The 17,606-nt window shown below is 44.2% G+C and overlaps 1 protein-coding gene across 7 annotated transcripts in view; it reads left to right on the top strand.

Annotated features, from left to right (window-relative positions):
• LOC131101748 (CUB and sushi domain-containing protein 3) overlaps positions 1-17,606 on the top strand; it is a 234,036-nt gene that overhangs the window by 29,466 nt on the left and 186,964 nt on the right. For all 7 annotated transcript variants that reach the window (XR_013627730.1, XM_078792151.1, XM_078792149.1 and 4 more), the window contains exon 2: positions 16,576-16,798. Coding sequence is in view for 6 of the 7 variants with exons in the window: in XM_078792151.1 (XP_078648277.1) it covers positions 16,576-16,798 (223 nt within the window). In the remaining variant the exon portion in view is untranslated. The remainder of the gene's footprint in view (positions 1-16,575; positions 16,799-17,606) is intronic.

The following is a 17,606-nucleotide window of genomic DNA, read 5'->3' as shown; positions in this document are numbered from 1 at the left end:
GTCTGTAACTAACACCAGCTAACATGGGGCAGTCTGTCTGTAGCTAACACCAGCTAACATGGGGCAGTCTGTCTGTAGCTAACACCAGCTAACATGGGGCAGTCTGTCTGTAGCTAACACCAGCTAACATGGGGTAGTCTGTCTGTAGCTAACACCAGCTAACATGGGGCAGTCTGTCTGTAGCTAACACCAGCTAACATGGGGCAGTCTGTCTGTAGCTAACACCAGCTAACATGGGGCAGTCTGTCTGTAACTAACACCAGCTAACATGGGGCAGTCTGTCTGTAGCTAACACCAGCTAACATGGGGCAGTCTGTCTGTAGCTAACACCAGCTAACATGGGGCAGTCTGTCTGTAGCTAACACCAGCTAACATGGGGCAGTCTGTCTGTAGCTAACACCAGCTAACATGGGGCAGTCTGTCTGTAGCTAACACCAGCTAACATGGGGCAGTCTGTCTGTAGCTAACACCAGCTAACATGGGGCAGTCTGTCTGTAGCTAACACCAGCTAACACGGGGAAGTCTGTCTGAGGCTAACACGGAGAAGTCTGTCTGAGGCTAACACGGGGAAGTCTGTCTGAGGCTAACACCAGCTAACACGGGAAGTCTGTCTGAGGCTAACACCAGCTAACACGGGGTAGTCTGTCTGAGGCTAACACCAGCTAACACGGGGTAGTCTGTCTATAGCTACCACCAGCTAACACGGGGTAGTCTGTCTATAGCTACCACGAGCTAACACGGGGTAGTCTGTCTATAGCTACCACGAGCTAACATGGGGTAGTCTGTCTGTATTGGCAAGGGGGCAAGGGTTGGTAGAAGTGATTTCAACATGCTAACACCAGCTAACATGAAATAGTCTGTCTGAGGCCAACACTATCTAACATGGGGTACTCTGTATGTAGCTAACACCAGCTAACACCAGCTAACACCAGCTAACACCAGCTAACACCAGCTAACACGGGGCAGTCTGTCTGTAGCTAACACCAGCTAAGATGGGGTAGAGCTGCATGACGCTAGGTTGGCGCATACCCTGAGGAAAAACCATCAAAGTCACAAGTCTGTCTGTGGACATGTAGTGGGCTTTATTTTAAGATGTGTGGCAAAGCCTGAAGAAGGTTTTACCTTAATGAACTTCAAAAGCAAGCCTCTGGGCACCTCTTCTTTCAGAAGTGGAGCAAAGACATGATGGGTAGATGAGGATAGACCTTTCCCGTGTTTGGTGCTTGTAAACAGGCTCCAGGAACATATTACTGAGAGGAAAATCACTAAAACCTCAATTCTGCCTAATCGGGGCCCATTATGAAAGAAACCGTTTTTTGTTGTTGTTGTTTGTATGCGTGCCGGTGTGGTTGCCTGCAAGCCAAGATGTTTCCCCATCCATTTTCCTGATGTAGCACCAATTACAAGAACAGAAGTCCTGACCAGGGTGACCTCTACAGGTCTGAAGACCTTTGGGGACGTAAAGATGAGGTGGCATTTAGGCTTTAAAAGATGGAGGTAATGGATGGAGAGTCTAAAGTCTAAATCGGTCACTGTCACCCATTTAGTCAGACTCGTCCTCTCTGTGCGTTCTCCAAAAGTTCAGTCAAAGGTCTTTCCTTTACTCTGACGCTCATCCTCTCTTGCTCTCTCTCCATCCTGCGGTCACACACTCCTTTCTCAGTCAGTTGCAGCCATTTACACGTCTCGCACCTCGTGCTGCTTCTGGCGACGTAGCATGTGCTAAACTACTGCTTATGTAGCTAAATGTTGTGTGTGTGTGTGTGTGTGTGCGTGCGTGTGAGAGTCTCAAATTAAAGCCGCTCGTGTGAATCCAAACTCCCCATCCGATAATTGCATTAAGTCTCTATTTGAATATACGCTCATCACGCGGTCTAATTGTGCCGGTTCCGCCGTGTCCTGCCATGTAATTGAAATGACTGCATAATGAGTGCATATCGGAATCATAACCAGCTCACTTCATTTGCTTCACGGCGACTCCAAAGCAAACATCCAACCTTGGAGAGCTTGAAAAGCAACTTTGCTCATATTGTGTGGGTGGAAGCTCCGCTCGGCCAGAAATGACATTTTCATACACAAAAGTGTTTGCACGATCAGAAGTAGAAAAGTGAACATTTGGCGAATGGGGGTTATGCAAATATATTCCCATATCAAAAATATTAAAATCATCTCTCGTTTATCTCGGCTAATTGTTTCCATGAGAGTGAAGGTGCCAGGCATTACTGTAATTCCAAGCAGAAACATGGTTGTTGCAAATATTTCATTTCTATCAGAGGTGCATACAATCATCAATAGTCAATCGATTGTTTTATTGTATTTTTTTAATGGTACTTGTTAACGTGACCATGTGGTGCTGATTATAAATGTCTCACCAAGCTGTCCAAATAATGATTAAACAATGTAAATATATAGTTATCTCTTTTAACAAAAATATGATATAAATATGGATGTTCATGTTCTCATTTCTTACAAAATTCACATTGATACCCGTTTCCCAAAAAACATTTTCAATGCAATGATTTACTTCTCTGCTTTTTTATTTCCTCAAACGTGTTGATGTTGTTGATAATCATAATAAAGAATCTGGTCATCTCCAAAGGCTCGGGCTCATTGGCATGAGTGGAACGTTTTTTGTGTTTAATGAGGCTTTCATTAGCATTAGCTCCTGAAAGCCGCATTTGGTTGCACGAGCCAGGATGTTTTTTTTTTCTTTCAGGGGACTTTTACAACAGGCTAAATGCCGTTTTTTTACTGTTGGTTTGTTGACATTCCAGAGGAGCATTTAGGCATCAAAGAAGCGGCTTGCAAGTAGGAGCTACCATTGCCGTGGTGTTTTTACCCGGAATGACGGTGTTACTAGTGTTTGTGTCTATCTTGCTCCCTCACCCTTTCTATTAACTGTAATTATTCCAAAACCAAGACACCTCCCGACTCTCTGTCATAAAAATCCAATTAAATGCTTGCTTAAAGAGATTAGGTATGGATTAACATGAAGTTGAGATGATTCACAGATGCTTCGGAAGAAGTTCCATTCCTACGACGATGTACGCAAGTCGTGTTTTAGTCTGAGTGGGAACTTATAAAATCTAGTCCTACAAATATTAAATATGAGAATGAAAAGAAACAGCTCCTTACGTACCCGTTGTCTTGCACACAGGAAGGGGCGTTGCAAAGGAAGGAGAGAGACTTCTTCAAAGTGGAATATCCTTTCACATCTTTGACCTTCCTGGGCGATGTGGACCGAGCATACAGCCAAAGTTGTTTTTTCTGACCATCTTACCGCGCTTAAATATACTTTGCTTTTCACTTTCCCTTTTTCTGGTGCACGAGAGAAAAGCCACGTCCTTCCTCAGCGTGGCAGGCTTGTACTATTCCGCCTATGTACTCTTGGTCACTGGATGTCAGAAATGTTACACTGATGAGATAATGGCCACCATCACCGGTACTGTCCACAAACCAGAAGTTAAAAGGGAACAACAAGAAGGAACGTCCCCATGTGATAACACATGAATCTACAGTACTGCATATTATGTCTTATGCCACAATTGGCTTTTTAAACTCCTATCATGTCAACTATATTGGCTAACATCAGTGTAAAGGTGACTATAGGGGTGCTATTTCATGTCTACAGGGCTCTAATAATGGTAAAAATCAACATTTTATACGCTCTAACTGTCAACGCATTCCATTTATGAAGACGGCATCCTTCCTCCCGGGCATTCGCTTCTCACTTTCAGGTCTGGAACCTAGTAAATGCAATAAACGAGGGATTGTATAACAGGAGGGCAGCATTAGTCTGCTCAATACGACCAGGGCACGGACACAGGAGTTCAGAACATATTTGTTCAGAGCATATTTAAATCAGTGATTAATTAAAAGTGAAAAAAGAGAAGTACCTTTCCGGTGAAGTCTGGGCTAAACATGGCTGACAAGTCATCTCATGACGTGGTATTAAACTCCTCCTGGCTTCAAGTGCTTCCTTCCAGCCGAGCAAGCAGACTTATCTAGGCCATGCCTCTGCAGGATGCTCGGCACACGCCAAACAGGTGTTTCCACAGGTGTGCTTTCTGACGTGATTAGGTTAAACATGCAAATTGGCTTAATGAAACAAATGATTATCCCATCAGCCCGTCCTGTAAGCCATCACGGTCAGCGCTCGCACTCGCTCCACATTCTCATTCATGTCATCTCAAGGAATGAAAGGGGGGGGGGGGGGGGGGGGGGTGAGAGCAAACAGGAAGGGCTTGGATGATGCTAACTTTTCTCCTTTCTACAAAAAAATAAAGTTCCTTCCTTATGTTCACCGAGCCCATGAAGTAACCTTTTCCCTCTTTCATCGATGTGACATCTCGCTCTCTTCGGCATTTTTCGGTTAATTAAAATGTCAGACCGCGTGTGAACAGCAGCCCCCCCCCCCCCAATGATTCAACATTTAAAGGAATACCAACACAGTAGCCTTTTTTACTCTGCGGATGGAAAAGAAGATGTGGTACTAATAAGATGCCTCAAGAACAACATGGTCTTATCTGGAGCTCATCTCCAAGGTTTGTTGGTGATCAAGTGATGATCAAGTCAAGGCATTGAAACTCCGTATTCAAGTCAAACTGGCTTGCTGTGTGTCCGTGCGTCTTCAAGATATGACGGATTAGCGACGCTGTATCTGGCAACATGATCTGCAGTGCTGTTGTGGCACGCTTGAGTCGTACAGGATATAGTCGTTTGTCTTTTTTTTTTCAAAATATGTTGAGGTTGTTAGGGAATTGGACATGGAGGCAGGTTATGTCCAATGTTTTATTATTCATATTATTGTTGCTGCTCGACTACCCAGCATGCTTTGGGGGAACTGGTAAATAACACTTTGTTACAGCTTAGGCGTTGTTGACCACCCAAGTAGTTGCAGTAGTGGTAGTAGTAGTAGTAATAGTTGATATAACTTGTGGTAACTTTTCGTGGTAACTTTTTGTGTGTTGTTTTTGTTTTGTTGCACCGTGAGCAAACATATTGTTCTCTTTGATGACCACCCGTATAGACGGCCCCTCAACCAATTTTTTTTAACCCAATGGGGCCCATGAGTCAAAAACTTTGCCCACCGTTGTACTTGAATGTCTTCGATTCATCAATATAAGTACACGCCTGAAGTACCTTCAACATGCATTGTTGTTGTTGTCACATAGCGGCTCACTTACTCTCTCCCTCCTGGTAACTTCCTGCTTCGCACGCCCACCACCGCCAGCTGGCCTGCTTGTAGCATGCACGCCGCCTGCGACGTCAGCCATGTTTGTCATCAGTCACGTCGGCGTCAAGTGTTACGGCAGCCAAGACCTTTGGTTTGCTGTGCACATGAAAACACGTGTAGCTGCTTTGGAACAACGAGAAGGAAAAATAGTTTCCACGTACTTGTCACATTCTATGTATTTCTCCTCTACTTGTTTCTCCACCTCGCTCTTTCTCTCTTTAATACCATTATTGGAACCATCAGCCAGAGTGGTGGCATTTACTGGCCCTGACGCTCTCTCTCTCTCTCGCTCTCCCTCGCTCGCTCTCTCACTCACACACACGTGTATACGGGCAGGCTGCCCACTGCATTCTAAGCTAATGAGATTGGCAAAACGCCACCTTCCCAATATCAGCTGCAACCCTTTCCCCACTCTTGTTCTTTTTCTCTTTCTCACATGCAAACAAAGTACAGATTTACGCCTGGAGACACAAAATCAGGAGACACCTAAAAGACACACGAGGAGTACAAAAAAACACAAGAAAAAAAGAAAAAAGGAATAAATCAGCGGCGTGCTGTTTGAAGGGGAAAATGGAAGCAGGCGTAATGAGCTGGCAGCGGTTTATAATGTGAGCAAGGCATGCTGGGAGATGATTGATTGAACATGTTTATTGGATTGATGCTATGATGTGCTTTACTTCATATTGTGGCAAAGTCAAGTTAATTAGGGTTGGAGGTTGGGAAAAGGCACCATGCATTGCTGTCACTTGAAGCAATCACGAGTGTTTCAATGTCGGCTGAGTTAGTTGCTGCCTAAGCGGGTTGCAGTGGAAACTAGTGCATCTGTACTACATATGCAAGTAGAACCCAGATAAAAGTCCTCTCTGGAGGTGGCGTGGCCCACCATTGAAACACCAATGAAGGAGGGTACCGCTCTGGCACCCCCAAGTTTTAAACCTTCCATCAACCAAGTCCTGTGTATTTAGCGACATACTATTTTAGTTTCCATTTCAGCAACATGTGTTTAATCCCAGATGAAATATTCATGCTGTCATACATCCCACATGGATGAAGTCCTTCTAAGCCGTTTCCTCCTCTTCTTGCATCTGCAAATCTGCTTGAAAACAACCTTGTGTTTTTCTTCATTGTGCCTGAGCCTTAAATTCTTCATGAAGTGGTGACCCACAAAGCCATGAAACTTTAATTGCAGGCGAAACACTCGTTATGTACCACAGTCATTCTCAACCACGGCACCAAAAGCCACCTTTGCTTGGGCTTTTATTCCAAAATGCGTGTTCTGTGGTGTTGCTGAGATTGCAAAGCAGGTTTGAAAAGCCACATGAGTAAAGTTAGAGGCTGTTGTTGGTTGTCTGGACAAATAAATCCTGCTACGTTTTAAATCGCGGTCCAACAAAATGTGACAGAAGCAGATAAAACCACATTTGGTTGTTGCAAACGCTCTTCCTTTGCCAGCATCTCTGGTGTCTGCCGCAGCTGGGAGTCATTCATCATTTATCAGAAGACATCAATCTTTTACAGGGGATACTGCAAAAAAACAGGGGGGAATATTGTTCAATTTGGGCCAAGAGCCAATCGAAAGTGTCCTGGCGTTTAAAATCGGCATGCATTCCTTTTCAGGAAGTCGAGTGAGCTTTTCAAGGAAACATGAAAATGGCTGTTATTAATTCTTGTTTCTATTCTATGTTTATGTATGACATGAATCATGCCAGTCTGGGTTAGCAATGAAGCACAGTCAACAACTAACTAACATCTAATCATCCTGAGAAGCACTTGGCAGCCCGTCAGCCTACCTGTTGCTATGGTTACCAGTAAGTGATGAGCTCACGCTTTCATTTACACAATGAAAAAATGCTTAAAATTACCTGACTTCTCACTACAGATAATCTCAGAAGGCGATAACCTTTTTTTTTTTTAGTTGCTGTCCAAGGTTCTGAAATCAAACTACTGCAGCTCCCATTTGAGACTATGGGGCCGCTGTTGGACCAATTGCAAGCCATAATTTGGTGGAAGGCAAAGAGATTCACAGATTTATTTAGTGTCTATATAACTTTTTCATGTCTTTAAAAAGTGGAAGATGTCTCTGATGTTACAGTCAATAAATGAATCGGAATCAGCTTACATGACTCCGCTTAAATTAGCTTTCACTTTACATACATCTGTGCCCAAAAAGTGAGAAATAAACCATTAAAAGGTGTGTGTAAGATGTTCCCATGATGTCCTACATGCCTGAAAAAGATGTTGGCTTCATTGTCATGACGTGTGTGCATGCAGGGAATCCCCTTAGCATCATCACGTGTACTTTTCATCAACTTATCTGGCGTTAAAGATGAGAGCTCAGAGCTCAAAACAAAGAGATAAAACTATCATTCCTCTTTCCTTCTGGGATCAATAACGTCAAAGCCTTCCTCCGGCGTGTAATCAGCTTCCTGTGGTAACTCCGTTTGATCCCGTCCACCCAAATTGTTCATTTTCATTACTTCTCCCCCGACTCATCAAGCGCTCCGGTGTCAAAACTAATTGGTGGAACATGCTTGTCTTCAGGCTGCGCTTTTTATAGATTCATCATCACCTTGAAAGGATCCATCGGCTGGTCTAGACTTGCGATCGGTCACTGTGGCGCGGGCCTGTTCTGCACATGTCGGTATTGATAAATCAATGGCTGCCAATGGAGTCAAAGTGGAGCACCAATTACAGCGAGCCACTCTGGCGCTGTGGACCCGGAACCCAGTCATCACCTTCATAGCTGATTCATTCTACTTTACTTCTGAAGATTTCCAATCAACAGACATCTGGCTAAAAGGGTCACTGACTGTTTAGAGATACTGGAATATATTCCAGCATTGAGTGATTCCATAACTGTTTGTTTTGCCGTTGAAATGACCGATTAATGTGGACCAAATGTAGCGGTTCTTCTCATTACCCTCAAGGTGTGGTGCGTGTGAGAAATTCCAAGTCAGACATGGGTGCATGTCTGACACCCTTTCAGCTGTCAGTGTGCAGCGGATTTGTTTTTTCACGAGTGCGGCTTACCTGTTTTTATTTTTCAGCGTTGAGTGCTGCTCTCGTTGTTGTTGATGTTTAATTACGGAAGTGTGTAATTTTAGGGTTCAAGGAGCATATTCATTTCACTGTTGGTGAGATAATAGACCGAAATATCTCCTCCTACGTGGAAGGAAGCAGGTTGCTGAGACAAATTACTGGATTCCCTTAGATTCTTAGCTTTTTTTTTTTTCAATTCAAAACCGGGTGTCAAATCATCCGCTCTCACTGGCATGCATGGTTCCTCAGTTGATGGGAAGCAAAAGTGAAGCACTTGCAGGTTTCTATTAGATCTCACCCCATCCACAGGAAGCTCATCTCTAACACGCGCCTGTCCCTTTAAAAATGTCCTCCAGCTTTACATTTTCTCAGGAATGTTTCATGTGTGCATTTAATGGAAGGTTCAGGCATGCTCGCCATACAAGAGTAGCTACGTATCATTTCATTGTGTCCAGAGCCGAAAAGAAGAAATTAGGTCCAATTAACGTGGAGAGATAAAACGGCATTGTGTTTTTTTTAATCCATAATTAGAACAAACGCTTCCACAGCGGCACGTTCATTATTTCTAATTATACATTTATGTTGTGACAACTGCTTTCAAACACCACACGCTTTCTCCATATGTTCAGACTGGCTGCCAGATTCCAGTGCACACCCAGCGACACAGCCAGCAGCGAGACGTACGCTATGTTATGCATTTTGGCAAAGGTGAAGCGTGAGCAATGCAAGTCGGTGTGATTTATGACAGGACGAGAACACGGTGCATCAGTGGCTTTCTTCCCATCCAGGGTGTTTGCACGCTGAGGTGACATTTGTAGTCAAGCTGCTTGACATTTGTCACAGTAACGCACGGCAACGCATGTAAAAAGCACAACTCCTCACACTATTTTGAGATTTAGGATTTGGGCTGAGTGAATTTTCAGTCAACAAGGATGTTGTGATAAATATCAATGTGTTGTGATCTAAAGGGTCCTTGACATCATTTGGCAACTTTGCTTAAATATGGGGTCAGTATAATATTCATGAAAATGGTTGTCATGCCAAGATGTTGTGTTGCTGCTGGATGTTCGTTGTATCCTAATGATACCATAGGTTTTTTTTTTCTTTTCCGAGAGAGGAAGGTTGAAGGCAACAACGAACATAGCAAAGTGGCACATTCCAATCCTTTCATTTTTCATGATGTGGCCCTCGCTGGAAAAAGTGTGGACAGCCCTGCATTAGCCAAAAGTAAGCATTTTGATGAACGGCAAATCTGACCTACATTCAGTCAACAAAGGTAATGTTTGCAAGCTGCAAAGTCACAAAAGCACTCCTTGACGTACTGTATCTCTTCAAACGGATAATGAACACATCACTGATAGCTGACGACAGTGTGACGGTTGCCGTTAGAAATGAAAAGAGACAAAAATGCGTCACGGAATCATTAAATCCTTCCTAAAAAGCAGACTTGGATCCAGTATATTTAGGCCATTGTTGTATTACTAATGACTCTTCAGCCTCCTTTGTCTTAAGCAAGGCTCCTTACAGCGTAATGAGAGGAAGTGTGGGGGTGTGTGTGAGAGAGTGATTAAAGCCGCTACGCCTAAGCCATGCCATTAAAAGCGAAAGTCAATCAGATGTTTTCTATCACCTTTGCTTATTTGTTTATACGCTGGCATAAGCAAGTACTTGCATGAACCCCACAGCCGCCATCGCTGCGCTACGCATGTTGCAGTTATTCCTCAAATAAAAGCAATTTTACGCTTTGATGGCGTCACGCCGTCACGCCTGGCCCAGCCCACTTTGGGGCAAAACTTCTCAGGATAGGTCAAAAGTTACCATGGCGACATTGACTGGCCTCAGTTTCCCCGGAAACGAGCTCACAACATCTCACTAAGTGGATTTTCTTTGATTTATTGACTTTTTGGTGCCTCATTAGCAGGATGATGGCACTCAATAGCGCCCCCCTTAGACACCTGCTATGTGCTATGCGCTATGTGTTTTTAGCTTTTTGCATTTTATTCATTTCTGTTACTTTTTTAATTGATGTTATTTGTATGTATTTATTTTAACACTACTTTTTCCTTTTTTCATGACTACGTGAGCCGCTATCATTACACTTTCATATTCTTTTCTCTCCACTAGAAATTGCTGTCATTCAACCACAGGAACTCAATCAGTAACTAGAAGGGGCAACATTAGATATACGTCTATAGTCATGTCATCATCATAAAGTCCCACTCGGGTCCTGAGTCACTGTTGTCAAAGCTAAGTCGAGTCGTAAGTCTCTGATGATATGGTATCAGGAAGTCACGTGGCTGGAGTCCACTCTTCGTCCTCTCCACTCCTCCGTGACTCATTTCCTTCCATGCCTTTTTTGACCAAATGTGTCTCCAGCTGACCCGCTTTCAAGCATGTCAAAATATAAACCATGACTAATCGGCGCTGGTTTTGCAGTGTCAAACGCGTCTGCTCGGGGCTCATTTAGCGATCCGCCATTACAATTAACGCCTGTCTGCCTGCTGCTGTTGTGCTCATACAGAAAAGAGACACTTTATGCCTCAATATTATTATTTTTCTTGCCGTTACTTTAATATGTAGTACCCCATTTTACTGTTTGGTCAAAATGTTAAATCTACCCTATTAGTATGTCACCTCACTGTAATGTGGAATTCACACGGGAAAGTTCTATTAATATTACTATTTTTTTTTTACAAAGATTTCAAGTTAGTTCAAGAAACTAGTTAAAGTATGTAATATCATTTGTGGAAATATAATACAGTAAAGTCTCGTTATATCGATATCGGTATATCGAAGTACTGCTTATTACGATACTATTTTCATTTCCCGGCAAATTTCTAGTCTTTCATGATATAATTAGTTCCGTTAGTACGATACCCGGTTATTATGATAATCCGGTTACTACGATGCCCTTTTCATCTCCCGCCAGCGAATTTGGTCTGCTTATATCGATACAAAAGCAGCTTAAATCAATCTTTGCTTAAGGATTTCAATACCAAAAAAGAACACGGCAAACGGCTGCTTCCAGTCAACTTTATTTTTCACACTTCTACCACCAGAGCACAGCACACACACCGATTCCCGCACTTCCTGGTTCACAGGTCATGCTCAACCCGCCCCACATAGCTGGCCAAACACATGCCTGCAACAGAAGAACCAACTGACATAGCATACACACCTATTCCAACGAAGACACAAGCGTACAAATACATGTATTTAATTGTGTTGTATTCAGATATCTTTTTATCGCTTGCAATAATCACTGTTATTCATATGTACATGCTGGCGTTCGTGGTTTCTCTCGTGTGTATAGATCAATGTCGAGTGCATTATTGCCCACTTTTAATGCAGTTCGGCGCAGGATCGGATATATCGACAGTCTGGTTATATCGATATTTTTTCCGACTCCCGACAATATCGATATAACGAGACTACTGTATATAATAATCCTATTTTCAGCCACACTGAAAAAAATCAGTGTCATTTACTTGAGAAAAGCTAGGTAACCATTTGCACGCACAATTCCCAAGTAAATTTTACTTGGGAAATATTCAAGTAAAATTTACTTCTCAGCAAGGATTATTTTTTAAATTAAAAATACTCTTTAACATTACTTGAGATTTACTGTCACAGACACAAAAGGTACTCTCTTTACTAGTAAATTTAAAGAAAGTTGTAAAATCAATACATTAGTTATGTAAATATTACTTGGTGTCAGTGATCAAATTTACATATAAATGTGAGGATACGAAGTTACACACAATCATCAAGTAAGGCATTAAATAAAGAGTGAGATTTTAGAGTAAAAGAAGTTAAATAATAAATCCTTGTAAAATTTAAATTAATATTTGAGGTAATAATTACAGGGCCAAAAAAATAATTTTTTTCAGTGCAAGTCTAACCATGAAAAATTACAAATATCCACATTTTTATTGTATTTATTTATATTCCCCTTCAAGATCAATCTTGTATGTCAAGATTTGAAAAAAATATGGAAATGTGTATGCAACAGGGCTCACTCCGTTTCTGCCATTGTTTTATGGACCAAAGGTGCTGAAAGCAATGCACAGTTAATTTTGATAGCTCTGGTTTTGGTGTCTGTAAATGAGATAGCAACCTGTCCAACCTGTTCTCTAAAATGTAACCACCATTCTTAGTTCAACCTTTCCCAATCCCCTCTCACTTCCTGACTGTTTTCCCCCCTTTTGCTTTCTCCTCATCTTTATTCACATTCGTGTCTCCACCGGTGATTGACAGCCTTAGAAATTGATTTTCAACCCGCTGTGTTCCTTCTGTCTCTCTCTAGGCATTTCCCTTATTTAGCCTCAACCACTCCAGGGTATAGTCTAGACCACAAGCTGACTGGAGTGGTGTAATTCTTGGCTGACGAGCGTTCCTGACAGCCCGGGCCCGATGGGACGTTTCAAACACGCCGGCGTCCTCCTGCTTGTTCTCTCTGGGTTCCTGCCTTGGACTCGTCGCTCGCTCTTTTTTCCTTGCGTTCTGCTTTGGCCCTCGACTGCTTCCCTTTCTCTGCTTTTGTTCTGTCGTCCAAAACCTCCCCGAGAAGAAACGTAGAACCAAACCCCCGGGGCCACCGAGAGCTTTAAATTAAGCCCCTGGAGTCGGCGCACCGCACCGCTCTGAATACCGATTGGGTGGTTTATGTGTCCGCTGTGATACGATTGGTCAGTTGGCTCCACAGGAAAGCTGGTCTTAAATCATGAATGAGAGCCAGTCAGATTAGACGGAATAGTCCTTAAAGCCAGTCTGCTATCAGGGAGGTCCCCGGAGAAGACCAAGACGAGGCTGATAGATGAAAGAGAGACGGCCAAACGGCCAAGGAAGAAGACGTGGATGGATTTGGACTGCTTGAGGATGATGGAGGTGTTCCAAGTGGTCTTAAACGGTCCACGGGTCCCTTTCACATGAACAATAGCTCGGTTTCAGTGTTTCAAAAATAAGCCCATTGATCACAAGGTTCCCCCCTCCATGGAAAATGGCAGGCTTGGTAATTGATTCACCCCCCCCCCCCCCCCAACTCATTCCCAGTCATCCTGCCTACTGCGGAATGTATGTGGAGTCAAATGATGCTTACTGTATCGCCACTAGCTATTTGTGCCTTGTGATTGGCTTCAAGTATTGTCCTCGCCTCGCCGTAATGTTTTAGTCACAGGCGCTAAGCGCTAGCTGGAGGGTATGTTTGCTTGTCCCCGCATTAGCGAGGACAGCGGTGGTAGGATGCATGGTGGGTGCGCACATGGGAGCTTCTGAAAACCAAACATTTAATTAGGTGCCAACGTGGGATAAAACGGAGAAAAATACACCAATGCTACTTTGAGCTTCTTGACATGACATTCCCATCCATCCCCGTCACGAGGCAACAAGGTCACCACAACACCACAGACATGTGCAGCCTTGGTTAGCCTATGCCCCCTTAGCATGTTCTTCATGTTCGCTAACATTGACGACTGGCTTTCATTTCCGGTTAGCGTGCGGTCAGAGTTGTCTTCCAAAAACAAAGCGTCAAGCAGCAGAACCAATATTCAGAGGCCATGCTGCATGTGACGCCATCAGTGGGAGGAATGCTTTGCAGTAGAACAATATCCGTCTGAGAAAGCCGAGTCCAAGGGGAGAGTGAAGTGGAAATGGAAACGCTCACCTGCTGATTCATTTTCTCCGGCTTCTATCCGGAGGCGACACTCTGCACTCACTTCCTGAGTGCCAGGGACACTTTGAATGCTCGCGACAACCTCCACTCACGCGTTGATATTTCAATTCAGGAAACATCATCTGTTTCCTACAAGGCGGGGTGGGCAGAACGCACTGTGGGTTTCCTGTCTGCTGCGAGACTCGCAGAACGCTACGGAATTCATTAATGCACACCATGCGTGAAGATTTCCGTCTTTGTCTTTAAGCTTCTTTGGTCCGCTGGGAGGTTTTTGCTGAGCGTGCACGCTATTTTCCGTTCCTCATTAGCACCGTGGCATACCTGATTCGACCCACAGATCTCTGACACTTTGCCAATTAGTGTCTTTGTGCAAGTCTTGGGGCTTGGAGCGCTACTGAAATACCGTCTCTGAAAAGCCGGTTTTACCACAGCGGAGGCTGCCAAGACCCTCGCCATGAACTCCCGCTAAGTCACCTTAATGTCGTGCTAAGGTTTCCATCAGATGGTTAATGATGGAATTGGAGGCATCAGACATCGCCCCGGGCTGGCTGATGCTAATTTGCATACTGTAGGTAGATTAGGTAGGTAGATTAGGTAGGTAGATTAGGTAGGTAGGTAAGGGCACACCGGCTGGGGACGGACATGGTTGACAGTCACAGGCTGTTCTATGAAGACCAACAATGTTAGCTTTATTTATTGTTTTTACGAAACAAACAAATGTTAACATTTTATATTTGCTGAAATATCTGACACTTTATTTAGCTGTTTTGTTGTACGTATCATTTCCAGCTGCAGATCTCTTGGCCAATAAGAAAGGTACTTTTCTTGAGAAACGACATAACTTGTAGAGTTGGGGGCTGGAGTCCCGCGACTTGAGTTATTTTTTCATTCTATTGTCGGTGCTTCACGTTTAGTATTTATCAGGATCTGTCCGATACCTGACCACTATGTCCATTGTTTCGCCAATCACTCAAACCCCCAAAAAGGAGGCGAGGACGACTCTTAACTAACTAACTAACTAAGCATTAAAAGCAGAAGTACAAACCATAGCTGCAAAGGCTCTGCTAGCTGACGGGAGGCCATATCTTGGACGATGGTTGAAGCGCCGTCAGATGGCTTCCAGCGATAGCGTGGCCTTTCGGGTGGCTGATAAGGTTTGATGAGTTGAAGCGCCATGTTTTTCCCCTCATTTGCTGCAGCTAGCTCCTGAAATGTCTTCCTGTGTTTGGTTACCAGCCGGCTCGGTGGAGAAGCGACAGGCCGTGAATGTCGCAGGCGGGAGACAAAAGAAGCGCTCACCTCGCCTCATTGGGGAGTTTTTGAAATGACCATTTTTTTTACATGTTGTTGATCCGTATGATGTCATAATTTTTCATCGGACTGATAATTATCGTACTTGTAAAAAGACAACACACCAGGACCTACTTCACTGTCCATACACCACCTAGTGTTCAAACAGCCAACTACAGCAAACAATCACCAGGAATGAAAGACGGACACAACATCCAAAGGTAACAATAATATTTCCAAAATATATTTGTAGCGTTTGAGCTTTGAAAATGTCTCCACTTAACCAGCTGACATTTAAAAGAGGAAATGGTGCATTTAACAACACAACCACTCAACATGTGCTATTTTCTCGGGGGTGGGGGGGGGGGGGTGCTTAGACTGGGGTCCATCCAGGTTACGGATGTTGAAATTGGAAAAAAAAATGATGTGATGAGTGAAAGGTCAGAACAGTCAAGGTGATTACATCCTGGATATTTGTGTCCATGTTTTGGTTTCTTCTGTGTGTGTGTGTGTGTGTGCGTGTGTGTGTGTGTGTGTGTGTTGAAAAGCGCTGTCAGTTTCGGTCTAGCAGTCAGCATAATTAGAAATCTCTTTTACCCCCAGTGTCCTCTTCATTCTCTCTCTCCCCTTTCTATATTTCTTGGTCTTGCTTGACTCGACACCCCCCCCCCCCCCACAGCGCTCTCGTCTCTCCTCCTTCCTGAGTGATGACTTTTAGATCATCTTTTCTTTTTTCCGTGACGGAACATGTGGGGTGGGGGGGGGTCCTATTCTCTATTCTCTCTCTGTTTGCTCTGCAGTCCGTCTTTGTCCGGCTGCCCCCCACCCCACCCCCACCCCGCCGATGGGATTTAATGACTCCACTTCATCTTAGAGCGAGACATCCTCTAATCTATTAAGTTCAGATGAAGCCCTGATGGACTTGTCAGCGAATCCGCCCAAGCGTTGCTTTAAACGCGGCTCCAATAAGCCAAAAGAGCGGCCAAGTCTTGATGAGGCCTGATGAAGATACTGTACTCTCGCTATCTGTGAGGTTATTCTTAACTCCTTATTGACGTATTGTCCCCCCCAATCATATGAAGTAGGAGGAAGACCTCTCAGAAGAGCCTTCAAAATGACAGCCAGAGTGAATCGATACCCATTTTGCAGTAATAGTTTTAAGTATAAAACTGGCAGACGGCCGTGCTTCCCTACAAAGTTGACAGATTAGAAAAGCAGCCGTTTAGATCAGACTTGATTAAAGAAACTTACTGAAACAATCATTGGGAAGTTGAAGAGGCCAAAAAACTCATACTGCAGGAGCTCCTCCATACGTTCTCTAAACTCCTCCTCCTTGCAGGTTTCATCTACACATGTGGCGGCACGCTGAAGGGCCGAAATGGCAGCGTGGAGTCGCCCGGTTTTCCCTACGGCTACCCCAATGGGGCCAACTGCACCTGGGTCATCGTCGGGGAGGAAGGGAGTCGCATCCAGCTCATGTTCTTGTCCTTCGCCATCGAGGAGGAGTACGACTTTCTGTCCTTGTACGACGGACACCCGCACCCTGCCAACTTCAGGGCCAGGTACGCTGACTGTGTTTGTGATTTCAAGAAAACAATGTGACCCATTTCAACCCGTAGAGGGCGTCGCAGAAGTCATTTCCACGTCATCTGGCCCAGTAATGTATCGGTGAGCCTGACAAATTTTTAGATGAATTGCCATGGTGAGCCTTGCAGCAAAAGTCGAGTCCCGCTTGTGCAGAAGCTCCACTAAATGACAGGATGCCAGTCAATCCCCGCAAGAAGACGTCCACTCGCTGCCATTCCACGCTGGAACGGCGTGAAGGCAAGTCGGGGAAGAGCGGAGTGGATGTTGAACTTTATGCAAATGTGTCATCCTGAATTAGCATGAAACTTGAGTGGAAGCAGCACTCGCTGCCTGTCAATCCCATGAGACCCACCCCCCCACCCCACACACACACACACACATACACACATATGCAACTTCTCCCCATGAATACATGCATGGCTAACTTGACAGAAGTTTCCTGCCGGTGGGCTGGCTCAGCTAACAACTTCCACAGCGTAATACGTTGCAAGAACACAAAACTGCACGTCCTTCAATCCGTGTTTCTCATCAAAGTGCCTTCAAATGTCGCCGTTTGCCGGCCAACTTAACATTTTACACCGCCGGTGGCTGCTTGCTGCGCAGATGCCAACTTGGACGTGGTCTGCGGAACATGCAGCAATCAAACCAGGTGCACTTTACATAGTTTGGAAAAGTTATTCAAAAAACAACACTACTTTAGTCGTAATTACAGTGGTGGAAATAGCACTGATTTGGAAACAAGGGACTTGTTCAGTGTCCGTTTGACAAGACAAAAGTGTAAGC

The sequence above is a fragment of the Doryrhamphus excisus genome, linkage group LG7 (assembly GCF_037039965.1).
Source record: "Doryrhamphus excisus strain RoL-2023G ecotype Guam linkage group LG7, RoL_Dexc_Guam_v1.1, whole genome shotgun sequence".
In the NCBI taxonomy this organism is placed as follows: Eukaryota; Metazoa; Chordata; class Actinopteri; order Syngnathiformes; family Syngnathidae; genus Doryrhamphus; species Doryrhamphus excisus.
The sequence above is the reverse complement of the archived record's forward strand: the minus strand, read 5'-3'. Positions and strand labels throughout refer to the sequence as shown.